At 42.9% G+C, this 13,026-nt stretch overlaps 1 protein-coding gene across 3 annotated transcripts in view; it reads right to left on the reverse strand.

Annotated features, from left to right (window-relative positions):
- Positions 1–13,026, reverse strand: part of LOC135509455 (NEDD4-like E3 ubiquitin-protein ligase WWP2) — a 47,589-nt gene that overhangs the window by 7,912 nt on the left and 26,651 nt on the right. For 2 of the 3 annotated variants that reach the window (XM_064930125.1, XM_064930124.1), the window contains exons 11-17: positions 7,744–7,801; positions 5,084–5,165; positions 4,164–4,292; positions 2,901–2,979; positions 2,681–2,752; positions 2,387–2,475; positions 975–1,134 (exon numbers count right to left, since the gene is read on the reverse strand). In XM_064930125.1, the coding sequence (XP_064786197.1) occupies positions 975–1,134; positions 2,387–2,475; positions 2,681–2,752; positions 2,901–2,979; positions 4,164–4,292; positions 5,084–5,165; positions 7,744–7,801 (669 nt within the window). The remainder of the gene's footprint in view (positions 1–974; positions 1,135–2,386; positions 2,476–2,680; positions 2,753–2,900; positions 2,980–4,163; positions 4,293–5,083; positions 5,166–7,743; positions 7,802–13,026) is intronic. The other variant, XM_064930127.1, reaches the window with a different exon arrangement.

Raw genomic sequence — 13,026 nt, forward strand, 5'->3', positions numbered from 1 at the left:
CAATATTTTCTTAACTCTTATTTTTCTTAACTGCATTACTGATTAAGGGCTTTAAGTTGAGGGCTTTAAGTTAAGGGCTGTAAGTAAGCATCTCATGACACAGTCTACACCGGTTGTATTTGGCACGTGACAAATTAAATTTGATCTATTAGCCTAACCACAGTTAAGTGTTAACACACACACAAACACTTAGAGTCAGTCACAAGTCTGTCTCTGTGTGGAAAAGATTGATTGATTCAGTTAGTACTGAAGCGGTTGCTAAGACCCAGACTGTATATTGTAATAGCACAGAGCCCCAGTGTATATCTGTCCAAAAACAACAGACACCCTCCACTGTGTGACTCAGTCTGTTCAGTCTGCAACGTCAGTACTAGCGTCATCCTCTGCTCTGAGCAACAGGACATGAAGCAGGGAGGGAGAGACGGAAAATTGGGAGAGAGGGGAAGTGGGGAGCAGGAGGAGATGGAGGGCAGTGAAAAAGAGGAGAAAGGGAGCCCAGAAAAGAGGGAGAGAAGACATGGGCTAGATGAGACAAGCATCTTTATAAGGGGTGTTGTGTGAAGTGTGCTAGCAGACTAAATATAGGCCATTATTGGCGGGTGTGGGCTGTGTGTGGCAGTGAGGTCATGCTCTGGAGGAGAGGAGGGGATTGAGAGGGGGGAGCTGTTGGTTTTGGGGCCTGTAGCTTCTGGATAGTGTCCCAGAGAGAGTTGGGTTTGGCAAGATGGGCGGTGGGGGAGGGTTCTTAGTATAACAGACTTGGCTTAAGGACACACAGCTTTAGAAACAACTGACAGATGAAGAACACTCCCCCACAGACAATCATACACTGTCCTCACCGCTCCTGTTCCTAACAAAAAACTGTGTGCTACACATCCTCACCATCTGTTTCTCAATTCTAACCATAACTATTGTTGTAGTTGACTTCAGTTGTTGCAGATCTGGGCAAAATTTGCCAATGAGGCATTGCTCACCATGGCAATGAATCGCCCTATGAAGCGGAAGTATGTGAGGTGGTCAGGGTTGATAGAGGAGGCGGGGTTGATCTGCAGACAGTAGTTGTTCTTCCCAGCGTACTCAAACAGACAGTACATGGGGTTCAACACCTCATGGGACAGCAGGAAGAACCACTCTCTGTATTGGGGAGAGAAAGGGCATTACTCATCTATATCTAGAGACAGAACATTGTTTTCCTTCATTGAAAAGCAGGGTGTGTACGGGCTAACTACAACTCTTTAACCCTTCTGCCTATGCTTGAGGGCTACAAATTGTTACTTTTTGCCATACCTGTTCCTTGTATTGAGTCGTGCAGAATTTTACAAAACTTCTCCTACATTACAAAACCACACAACATTTGACACCAGCAGCAAACATGACACAATCAGTGACTTTGACAGCACAATAAAGTTGCATGGTTGTTAAAATAGATGGTGAAATTTCAAAATACTTTGTCAAAATGGGGTCTGGTTTATGCACACACCTGCAACTAAAACAAGCAAAACAAACATGTCAAATTCATAAATTATTCTACATAAGGAGGTTATTCACGATTCGGCAGATTCAACAAAAACGTGTACTCCTGAAGAACACGTCTTGATTTTCTTCTGGTCATGACATTTCCATTTAGCATCATACTAAGTGGTGTAAATGTAGTGCTAATGAAGCCCAAACAATGTTCATATAGCAACTCCATAACCAAACTCAGAAATGGCTTTCAAATGTAAATTCTCTGTCAGCAAAAAAATAAAAGAGAAGCTGCCACACTGGGGAATGGTCCAATCACTGAATTGTTGTTTCAAATCATTACATGTACACACTAAGCACATGGGCATACAGATATACATATGCACAAAACACCATGAAGACAAGCAGTGTAATGTGCAACATGAAATGCATGTAGAGAATGAAGCCCCGGCCACCACCAAGCCCGACCTTTGCCCCCACGGCCGGCCAGCTAGTCCCGGGGGTCGTACCGGGGCAGTGCAGACACCTCCAAACATCCCGTCCGTGGTTCTACCCTGTGGTAGAACAGCATGACGTAACCTACCATAGGGTAAAACCACTGGCGCGACACCAGAGACAGAGACACACGCAAACACAGACCACGAGGAGGAGGGGGAGGAACAAACCCCGGGATCCCACCGCTGACATCAACCAGAAGTGGACACACACTGTCACCAGTCCCCAAACACCAAAACACACACAGACAACAGATGACAGTGCAAGAAACAGGGGCTGTGAGGGAGATGATGAACGATGGATGACGGACATTTAAGTAAGGAACACAGGGTAGACCAGGAAGACTAAGAGCTGAGGTAGTAGAAAGAAAGACAACTGTTATAAGAGGCAGCAGGCCAGACATGCAGGCAGGAAACGGTCATCTTACCTAGCAATGCCTCCATAATCAAGACCTTCCTCTCCCCTCATGATGATGTAGAGTCTTCTACGCAAATCATAGGGTTTCACATTCATGATCTGAGGAAATAGAACAAAAAACACAGGCACATACAGCACATCAGACATAAACTTCCACCCTACGACCATATAGTAGTTGTTCAAATACAAATAGGTGGTACTAATGAATACATAACCAACTAAAGCAACCCTCATGCAAGTTTAATCACGTAACATTTAGAATAGAATATCCTCAGTAGGGAAAATGACTCCATGTCATTCTTACCTGCTGAAATGAGTCTTCAAATAGAGTCTGTCTGGACACTGAGATTTTCACGTGACTGGGTAAGGCATTGGACTGGAGAGGCAGAGAGAAGTGTAAAAATCCATTTCATCAATACTAGGCAGACAAAGAGATCTCAGGTCTGAACAGTAGAAACGAACTGGGCTCGAGGTAAGAGCCTGTTTTCATAACGGAGGTCTAAGAGACAAGAGTCAGCACTTACATGGCACAGGAAGCGGAACTGGTGGTATTTCCACCTGAAGCTGCGATCATAGGCCCCAGGGGAACCACCTGTCCTCGACCTACAGAGAAACAAAATGAGCTTATTTTTTGCTGTTCCAGCAAGAAACAAAGGAAATCTCAAAGCCAGGTTTTACATTTGTACATGTCAGCGGAGGATACTGTAGCTGTACTGGGAAACGACAGGCCAATATGGCTGTCCCAAGCACATATGCTTAAGAGACTGGAAAAATGGGCCCCGCTATAGAACTGAGCCCTGTTGCTGAGCTGCGCAATGAGGACTTATTCTATTGAATTGAGGCAGTATTCTATTGAAGTGGTCAGATGTGACGTGCAGCAGGATTGAAATAACTGGGTTAAGCCCAGAGATGGAGGTATGCCTTGGTGTGCAGCTGTGTTAGTAGAAGCTACACCACTTCACTACAGACATACTGGATATGTGCCTCGTCAGCAGAGGATAAACCGAGAGAGCAAGGAAGGGGAAATATGGAGCCCGAGAGAGAGAGAGAGAGAGAGAGAGAGAGAGAGAGAGAGAAAAAGAGAGAGAGAGAGAAGAGAGAGAGAGGGGCCTCTAATATTCGCTTATTCGCTTTGTCAAACGCTGCCAGGCACATCTTGGTTAGGAAGTTTCAGACCACAGAGGCAACCCTTTGGCTACAGATATGGACTGCAGCAGATCAAATGTAAAACATTTAAGACAGTTTAAAAACCCTAGATGAACACTCATCTAAAAATATAACACCAAGACCTCCTTATGTTTCAACGTCAACATGAACACTTGCGCTCTCTCATACACACACATCCATACGTACACACAGACAGAGTCAGACAGCAGAGTCAGTCTGCTTTGGACTTGATTTGTTGGCCCTGTTAATTTTCATGACATTCTTTTTTTGGAAGATTTCAAAATAGGGCCATGCTTTAAGGCAAGACACATATGTTCATAAGAGTGTGTGCTTACGTGTGTGTGTGTGTGTGTGTGTGTGTACGTACTTATAATACCCTTTCTCATATCTAGGCTAGCTATCTATGCCCAAAAGATTGTCAACGTAAATTCCCTCTGGTTCAAAGAAACGGAGGGAAAAAAAGGAAAAGGGAAAGAAATCCAAACTAAAGCAGGCTATGATGAGAGAATCCCTGCACTCACCATCCCTGAAGGAAAAAGCAATACGGTGCTTTTAACAGTAGATTTGATCAGAAACTGTAACTGCCCTTCTCAAAAATGGGTCTGCAGAATAATATTTACCCTGACTCAAACCCGGGACGAGGGTCTTTAAAGCTGGTGGTGCGAGAGTTGTGATCCACAAAATATCGGACTCCCTCCGTGGTGTACTTCATTTCCCAGCCAGGGGGCAGGGGGGGCTCCTGGATCATCCTGTAAGAGGGAAAGGGCAGTGAGCAGAGCCTAAAAGTGAGGCTCCCCAAACGATGCACACCTGTCCCCCCCTGGCCCCAGCCCTGGCCCGGTCCCACTATCAGCTCTCCCTGACCAGGACTCAAAACCTCTGACCTCAGTGGTGATGCGTCTGAGACCACATGGATGTAGTTAAACAACATGAAAATATAAATATATGAGGGAAAATATGACTCAACTTTGCTGAGGGGGTGAATGAGGGAGTGAATTAACTAATTGATGAATGAATAAAATGCTAAAACCCACAATGATACAATTTGGATACTTTGGCCATCCGCATTTGATGTAGTTTTGTTGTTCGATTTGACGTTAGGGGACAGCAGTACCACCCACACTAGTTCCATGGAAGATGCCCAAGGTCCCTCATTGACCAATAGCTTACAATACTAATCTAAACTCCACCCACACGGCTCAGAGATATGTTGACGCAGCCTTCAATTGAGGCGACATAGGACACTTCCCTATTGGCCTGTGCAGAATGATTTCAAAATATTGATCTCAATTACTGGTACATTATGTCTATGACTCTACATGATTAATTCCTATCGTTATAAGGATGTCTGATGAGTGTGCTACATAGTGTTGGGCTCTCGAGCTACCAGTCCCTATCCTACACTAGTTAATGTAATATCAGTCAAAATAGCAATGTATGGTGGCATTTCTCTGAGACACCTGTGTGTACAAACATGAACAGACACACACACGCACGCACACACACGCACTTTCAGTGGAGCAAAGACAGATTGGCTTACCCTTGGGTTCTTGGGTCCTCCCACTGTGTGGTCCGTGTGTTGTGGTTGACAAAATACACCCTCCCATTGTCCTGCCGTTTCTCTACAGGGACCAAGAGAAGTGACTACAGTTAACATCAGGATAGATCAACAGTTTACTATTTGGTTTCAGTACAGAGTGACTGTGTGGGGAGATGTGAAGGTCAACCGCAGTAGATGTTGAATTGTTGGGAGAAAAAGAAAAAGGATGGCTGAATCTGGCAAAGCTGACTGAAAACTGACGTGTCGGTGTGGCATTTCACTCGAGCTTGTTCCAAAATCCCTTCCTACAATCCACCTCAGACAGAATGTTACAGAGGTGTAAAAGGCAAAAAACTAAACTGAGGGAGAGCAGGAAAAAGACAATTTGCTGACTATTTTCTATTTCTAGCAGTCGGAGTCCTACAATGACTACATGGTTACAATGACATGGAAGATAAGAACATGGCTACGTGGAAGATAATAACATGGCTACATGGAAGATAATAACATGGCTACATGGAAGAGAATAACATGGCTACATGGAAGATAATAACATGGCTACATGGAAGATAATAACATGGCTACGCGGATATTAATAACATGGCTACATGGAAGATAATAACATGGCTACATGGAAGAGAATAACATGGCTACATGGAGGATAATAACATGGCTACGCGGTAGATAATAACATGGCTACATGGACCAAGAGAATAACATGGCTACATGGAAGAGAATAACATGGCTACATGGAAGAGAATAACATGGCTATGCGGTAGAATAACATGGCTACATGGAAGAGAATAACATGGCTACATGGAAGAGAATAACATGGCTACATGGAAGAGAATAACATGGCTACATGGAAGAGAATAACATGGCTACATGGAAGAGAATAACATGGCTACATGAAAGATAATAACATGGCTACATGAAAGATAATAACATGGCTACATGAAAGATAATAACATGGCTACATGGAAACAATGACTACATGGAATTTAATAACATGGCTACGCGGAAGTTAATAACATGGCTACATGGAAGATAATAACATGGCTACATGGAAGATAATAACATGGCTACGCGGAAGATAATAACATGGCTACATGGAAGATAATAACATGGCTACATGGAAGATAATAACATGGCTACGCGGAAGATAATAACATGGCTACAAGATGGAAGAAGAATAACATGGCTACATGGCTACATGAAGATAATAACATGGCTACGCGGAAGATAATAACATGGCTACGCGGAAGATAATAACATGGCTACATGGAAGATAATAACATGGCTACGCGGAAGATAATAACATGGCTACATGGAAGATAATAACATGGCTACATGGAAGATAATAACATGGCTACGCGGAAGATAATAACATGGCTACGCGGAAGATAATAACATGGCAACCATGTCAACTTCCTCCACCTAGAATGTGTGTTGGGTGGGTTGATATCTTCAACTTTGTGCATCCCTGTGCTGCTTCTGTCCCGACCCGCTGATTTTGTGACCATAGTTGGTGCCCCCTCCACCCCCACCACTCTCTCTCTCTCTCTCTCTCTGACATCTTGTTCTCATTAGCAGATGTGTGTGGAGGGCGCAGGAACAGTAGTGCTCACGCTGCAACTCTTACTAGGCTGCTAATTTCCCCCCTCTCCTTCACTTAACCCCCTCTATTCCACTCGCCCTCCTTTATTTGACTGTTCCCGCGCTTGGTCAAGTCTTTCCTTTCGTTTTCCTGTTTCTTTCAATACATCCCCTCTTCAACGCCCCAAAGAAAAAAGGCATTTACAGATGACACAGAAATGCATGAAAGGAAATTCAGCCAAATTAAAAGTCCAATGCATAATTGAGGCTTTTGCTTGGGATGCCACAACATGTTGAAAACGCATCATGGTTAGAAAATATGAGTGTGCACGTGGGTGAGCGCGACTGTAAGTATGTGAAAATGTGAGGTGGAGAGAAAAAATGCCAATGACCATTAATTCTGAGTGATGGCGTTTGTGTGTACACCCTGTATAAATGTGTTGGTGGGAATGTTGGTCGAATATGCGCTTTTGAGAATATGAATGAATATACGAACGCATGAGAACAGAGCGCCATAGGAATATACGAGTAGAGCACAAAACGGCCATATAAGTATAACAACCAATTCCTTGAGATTACACTTGAACCAACAACTAATCAATAATATAAGGGAAAAGACTGAAATCCACAACAACAATTCAATCAAATCATATTTTGTTGACCAATGACTAATTGGAAGATGAGTTTGGCTGAATGTAAGAATAAAATTATCTTCTGTATGAGCTTATTTGATTAAGGACAAGGCTGTATATCACAATGTTTACAAGATACCAAACAATAGATGTGGGCCAACAGTGCTGTGTGTCTGTGTGAGAGTGTACGCGTGAGAAAAACACACAAACCAGCTCTCCCCCCTCAACACAAAAACAAAGTCCTGTGCCCTTGAAAGCCTCAGAACCCACTCTCATAACAACCAGTGCAGGTGTCGATGCCCCTCTTCAGCATCACTGGACTCAATAGCATCTCCATTTACTCATCAGTCCGGTCTCATGTCCTGGGACCACTGATTACTAATAGTCTTAGTGTGGTGAGAAGATATAGGTGTACGTGGAGGGAACACTTACCCCATCCTGGAGGGAGCGCGCCGAGAGGGTCATTTTCCACAGCAGGAACACCAGACGACTGAGGGAGAGAGAGAGAGAGAGAGAAGAATACGTTTCCAGTCAGGACACTTTCCACCTTCTTCCACCTTTGTCTTCTTCTCACACTCGCTTCATGGCAGCGGCTCTGTGTGAAATTCTTCTGTCCATCCACACAGCTCCCAACTCAGTTCTCACACTGGTGTGAGGTAGAAAAAAACTAAACATACAAGGGGAAAGAAAGAATACAGCAAATGCCTCAAAAAGCACACAGTTTAACAGCCTGAGTCTGATGGAGCAGGAGCAGGCAGAGGGGTACCCCAGAGAGGGGTACCCCAGAAGGCTGAGGTGGCCTCTCTCATGCAGCTGGAACAGGAGACTGACAGAGAGGCTCAGACGCAGCTCGTATGCCTTCCAAAAACGACACGCTCAGGATAGAAAAAAACATGCTGTTCCAATGAGCTCACTGGCTGGCTTCAAGCCCCACCCTGTCTCCTGCCCCCCTGGCACCCCTCCCTACCCCACCCATCTGCAGAGGTCCTCCTCTTCTAGATGTGCTGTGAAAGTAAGCAGGGAGGCGTGATGTGAGCCAACTTAGAGAACATTCATCCATTTTCCAGACTGCCCACCCCCTCATGACAAAAGCACCTTTATTCACCCAGCCCTGGAACCAGTGTGGTTTATTCAGCCTGTGCATACAGAGAAAGAGAGAGTGTGTGTGTGTGCATGTGGCACTGTATGGAAAATGTGTATAGCAAATACTAATTGAATGAGTATGACCTTGTGTTTGAATACGTGTGTGTGTGTGTGTGTGTGTGTGTGTGTGTGTGTGTGTGTGTGTGTGTGTGTGTGTGTGTGTGTGTGTGTGTGTGTGTGTGTGTGTGTGTGTGTGTGTGTGTGTGTGTGTGTACATTTGTCTCCAAGTAGAAAGTAGTTAGTGCCCATACTGTTGGTTTCATGACTATGAGAGTTGTAGTTGTGGATGAAAAATTCCAGAGCAAATCTAATTTATTCATTCTCCTCACCTCAGACGGTCTTCAATTTCTTCCTTTAATGAAACAAAACGTACCTCACAACAGCCCATGTGTCACTGAACACACAACTTCACCCAGCATTTCCCCAGAATATTCATACTGTGCCCATTCATGAGAATTAACTAGGGCCGGGACGGCAAGGAAACAAAACATGAAGCGGATTTAACTTCTTTAGGAAAACAGCACTAATGTTGGAAACAAACATGATTATGTTGCAGAGTATATGTGAGTGGAGATGGCGCGGAAAGAGGAGCGGCACAAGGAGTGGATCGTGCCGAATTTGATTGGAGCGCGGAGCGAGTTTCCTCAATGGCTGGAGAGTCGGCCTTCTCGCCCGCTCCAGCATGCATTTGCAGTCTACTTGTGTGCTGCTTAGTGCTGGGCGATTAGTTATTTTTGAGGTTGATTCGGTTTCGGTTTAATTATTTATTTATTTTATTATTTTATTTCTCTGATTTTGGTTTAAATTATTTGGGTTGAATACACAGAATAAAACAATTAATCAAAGTCCCATGATGGTAGTGACTGCCCATTAATGCTTATCAATTATTAACCATGTATTCACATTAGTTTAACAAAATATTTTGTTTGTTTTGTATATTACATTTGTTTTATCTGATAACTTTATAATTTAATTCCAAGTCATCATCTCACCTCCATAGAGCTGCTGCTGACAAAATCACTATATTGTAGTTCTTCAAAGTAAATAAGACATACTTTTATGCCTGCTGAATACCAACTATCAATCACTTAGATCACTTAGATGTATTTTCAAGTAGATATCTAGCGAAGCAACAGGTGCTCTCTATATCCCCTCACGATCAGGCATTCTTCTGCCTCTTCTGTAGCAGGTGAAAAAGAAACATAGGACTAGTAGATGTGCAATGGATTATGGTCATTGCAGTTAATTACCACGTTCAATACACTAAACTATGGAGATTATTGGCCTCTTGTAAACTACAACTACAGTGCATTTGGAAAGTATTCAGACCTAGACTTTTTCCACAATTTGTTACGTTACAGCCTTATTCTAAAATGGATTAAATAAAATAACATCAACCTACACTCAATACCATAACATTTTTTGCAAATTAACAAAAAAAGTAACACTGAAATACCTTATTTACATAAGTATTCAGACCCTCTGCTATGAGACTCGAAGTTGAGGTCAGGTGCATCCTGTTTCCACTGATCATCCTTGAGATGTTTCTACAACTTGATTGGAGTCCACCTGAGGTAAATTCAATTGATTGGACATGATTTGGAAAGGCACACACCCGTCTATATAAGGGCCTACAGTTGACAGTGCCTGTCAGAGCAAAAACCGAGCTCCGAAACAGGATTGTGTAAAAAAAAAAAATGTCTGCAGCTTTGAAAGTCCCCAAGAACACAATGGTCTCCATCTTTCTAAAATGGAAGTAGTTTGGAACCACCAAGACTCTTCCTAGAGCTGACTGCCCGGCCAAACTGAGCAATCGGGGGAGAAGGGCCTTGGTCAGGGTGGTGACCAAGAACCCGATGGTCACTCTGACAGAGCTCCAGAGTTCCTCTGTGGAGATGGGAGAACCTTCCAGAAGGAGAACATCCTCTGCAGCACACCACCAAATCAGGCCTTTATGGTAGAATGGCCAGATGGAAGCCACTCCTCAGTAAAAGGCACATTACCTCACGCTTGGAGTTTGCCAAAATGCACTTAAAAGGACTGTCAGAACATGAGAAACAAGATTCTCTGTTCTGATGAAACCAAGATTGATCTCTTTGACCTGAATACCAAGTGTCACATCTGGAGGAAACCTGGCACCATCCCTACAGTGAAGCATGGTGGCAGCATCATGCTGAGGGGATATTTTTTAGTGGCAGGGACTGGGAGACTAGTCAGGATTGAGGGAAAGATGAAGAGCAAAGTACAGAGATATCCTTGATGAAAACCTGTTCCAGAGTGATCAGGAACTCAGATTGGGGAGAAGGTTCACCTTCCAACAGGACAACGACCCTTAGCACACAGCCAAGACAACACAGGAGTGACTTTGAACCCGATCGAACATCTCCGGAGAGACCTGAAATAAGCTGTGTAGCGACGCTCCCCATCCAACCTGACAGAGCTTGAGAGGATCTGCAGAGTAGAATGGGAGAAACTCCCCAAATACAGGTCTGTCGAGCTTGTAGCGTCATACCCAGTAAGACTTGAGGCTGTAATCGCTGCCAAAGGTGCTTCAACAAAAGTACTGAGTAAAAGGGTCTGAATACTGGTTTTTATTTGTAATACATTTGGTAAAATTCTAAAAAACAGTTTTTGCTTTGCCATTATGTGTGTAGATTGTTTAAATTTCCTTCCCCATCAATTTTAGAATAAGGCTGTAACGTAACAAAATGTGGAAAACGTCAAGGGGTCTGAATACTTTCCGAATGCACTGTACCTACTACATTGCACAGTGCAGCCTCGATCTGATTTATCTATCGCTAGAGAAACTGTGCAACGTGCACTCTGAGTTCACAATTTAAAATTGATTTCAACGTTGATCAATTAGTTGTTTAAAAAAACCATTTTGGTTAATCGGTCAGCACGAGTGCTGCTATAGCCTCTTGCTTTAGCTACTGTCATGGGAGTTTGCTAAATATTTTCAGAAAGAAACTGATAAAACACAGGTGCAAAAATCAAGGTGACTTACAAAGATGAGGAGGACCAAGAGTAAGAGAGGGAGTGCTGGGATGTAGTGTCCACGACTAAAAGAATCATTGTGGAACCTGAAAAGGCATGTATCCCAAAAGCATGATGGTGTACTACGGTCACATGCTAACAGAAAGGAACGAGGTAGGTGGCTAGCTAAGTGTGTCACTGTAGCAAAGTATTTATTGACAAAAAAAATCAGATCTCTTAAAAGTTTAGTTCATTTTCATTTTATTATCTATACAATAGGCTATCATTGATTTTGGCCCAATAGGCCTGACATTTTACCTCATTTCAAGGAGCTTTCTGTTTTTATTGGGTTATTAGCCTAAAAACCTTGAGGCCTACCTATATAAAAAACATTTTAAAAAACAACTCCGCATCCCTGCCCATCCTGGCCCGACGGGTGTTTAGCATCCCCAGTGGCTCTGCTACTGGACTGCTCTTCAGGCACCGTCACATGAGCCTGAAGCCACAGACTCTGGCCAAACTTGTGTTTCTTAAAGTGAATTTAAAAAAGCACTGTAGCCTAATAAAAGGCACTTTTCATTTCATTTAGGGGTGATTTTTATTTAACTTGAAATAAAAGGCTAATAACAGGTTACAAAAATGTATTATTTAGACTTAAACTTTAGTCTTAATATAGCCTTCTCCTGGTCAACTTAGTTTTTATATGCTGTTTAATACGACATGTAATGATGACCACTTCTTACAGTCACCTTGTCATGTTGTTTATTCAAATACCAAAATGGTTTCGATACCAAATGGTCGGTCCAGGTAGTCACAAAAATAGATGGGTGTTGGTTAAATGGTGATTTTAAATGAATGGAGTGAATTTGGAGCGGCAGTTTATCCCTCTGCAGAACTCCATGAGCGATGAGCTGGATTTCTGACCGCTCAACTCACATACTCTGTTATGTTGTCATCCCATCTACAGTCACATGTATTTATTTTTCAAGCTATAGCACACACTATTTTACATACAGTAGGTTTTTAAAGGACCAAAGACCAAAAACATGGTCTGCTTCATGTTTTCATTTTTTTTTTTACTGGTAACATCACAGCCCTAGAATTCATCATGGAAACTTTGAGAAGAACGTAAGGAATAAGATGGTAAAGAGTGCGAAGGAAGAAGAGGACGCATATGGGGTTAAAGGGGAATGTGTGTATTCACTCAATCAACAGCCAATATATTTATGAGACCCACCCTTCTGTGTTTGTGACAAAAAAAAGAAGACACGAATGAAATAAAGACATTATCTACTATGCCCTGATAATTCAGTTCCTAACCAGTTCCAAGAAGGACTGAAAGAGCTAGAGTGAGAGAGGGAAAGGAGGAGGAAAAGACAGGGAAAACAAGAGTGGGATCGTAAGAAATTGGTATAATAAAGTGAAAGCGCTAAAACACAAAATATGGCAATGGAGTGGTAAGTAGGTCATTTGAGTTGAGATATTTGTGATAAATGCACGTAAATAGCAAGACTCCTGCTATCCTACTTCAGGATCAGAGAATTGCATAAAAAAGGGGCAGTTATGAATGACTGAGTGGGAAAAGTCACATAGACC

This window comes from Oncorhynchus masou, chromosome 22, assembly GCF_036934945.1.
Source record: "Oncorhynchus masou masou isolate Uvic2021 chromosome 22, UVic_Omas_1.1, whole genome shotgun sequence".
Lineage (NCBI taxonomy): Eukaryota > Metazoa > Chordata > Actinopteri > Salmoniformes > Salmonidae > Oncorhynchus > Oncorhynchus masou.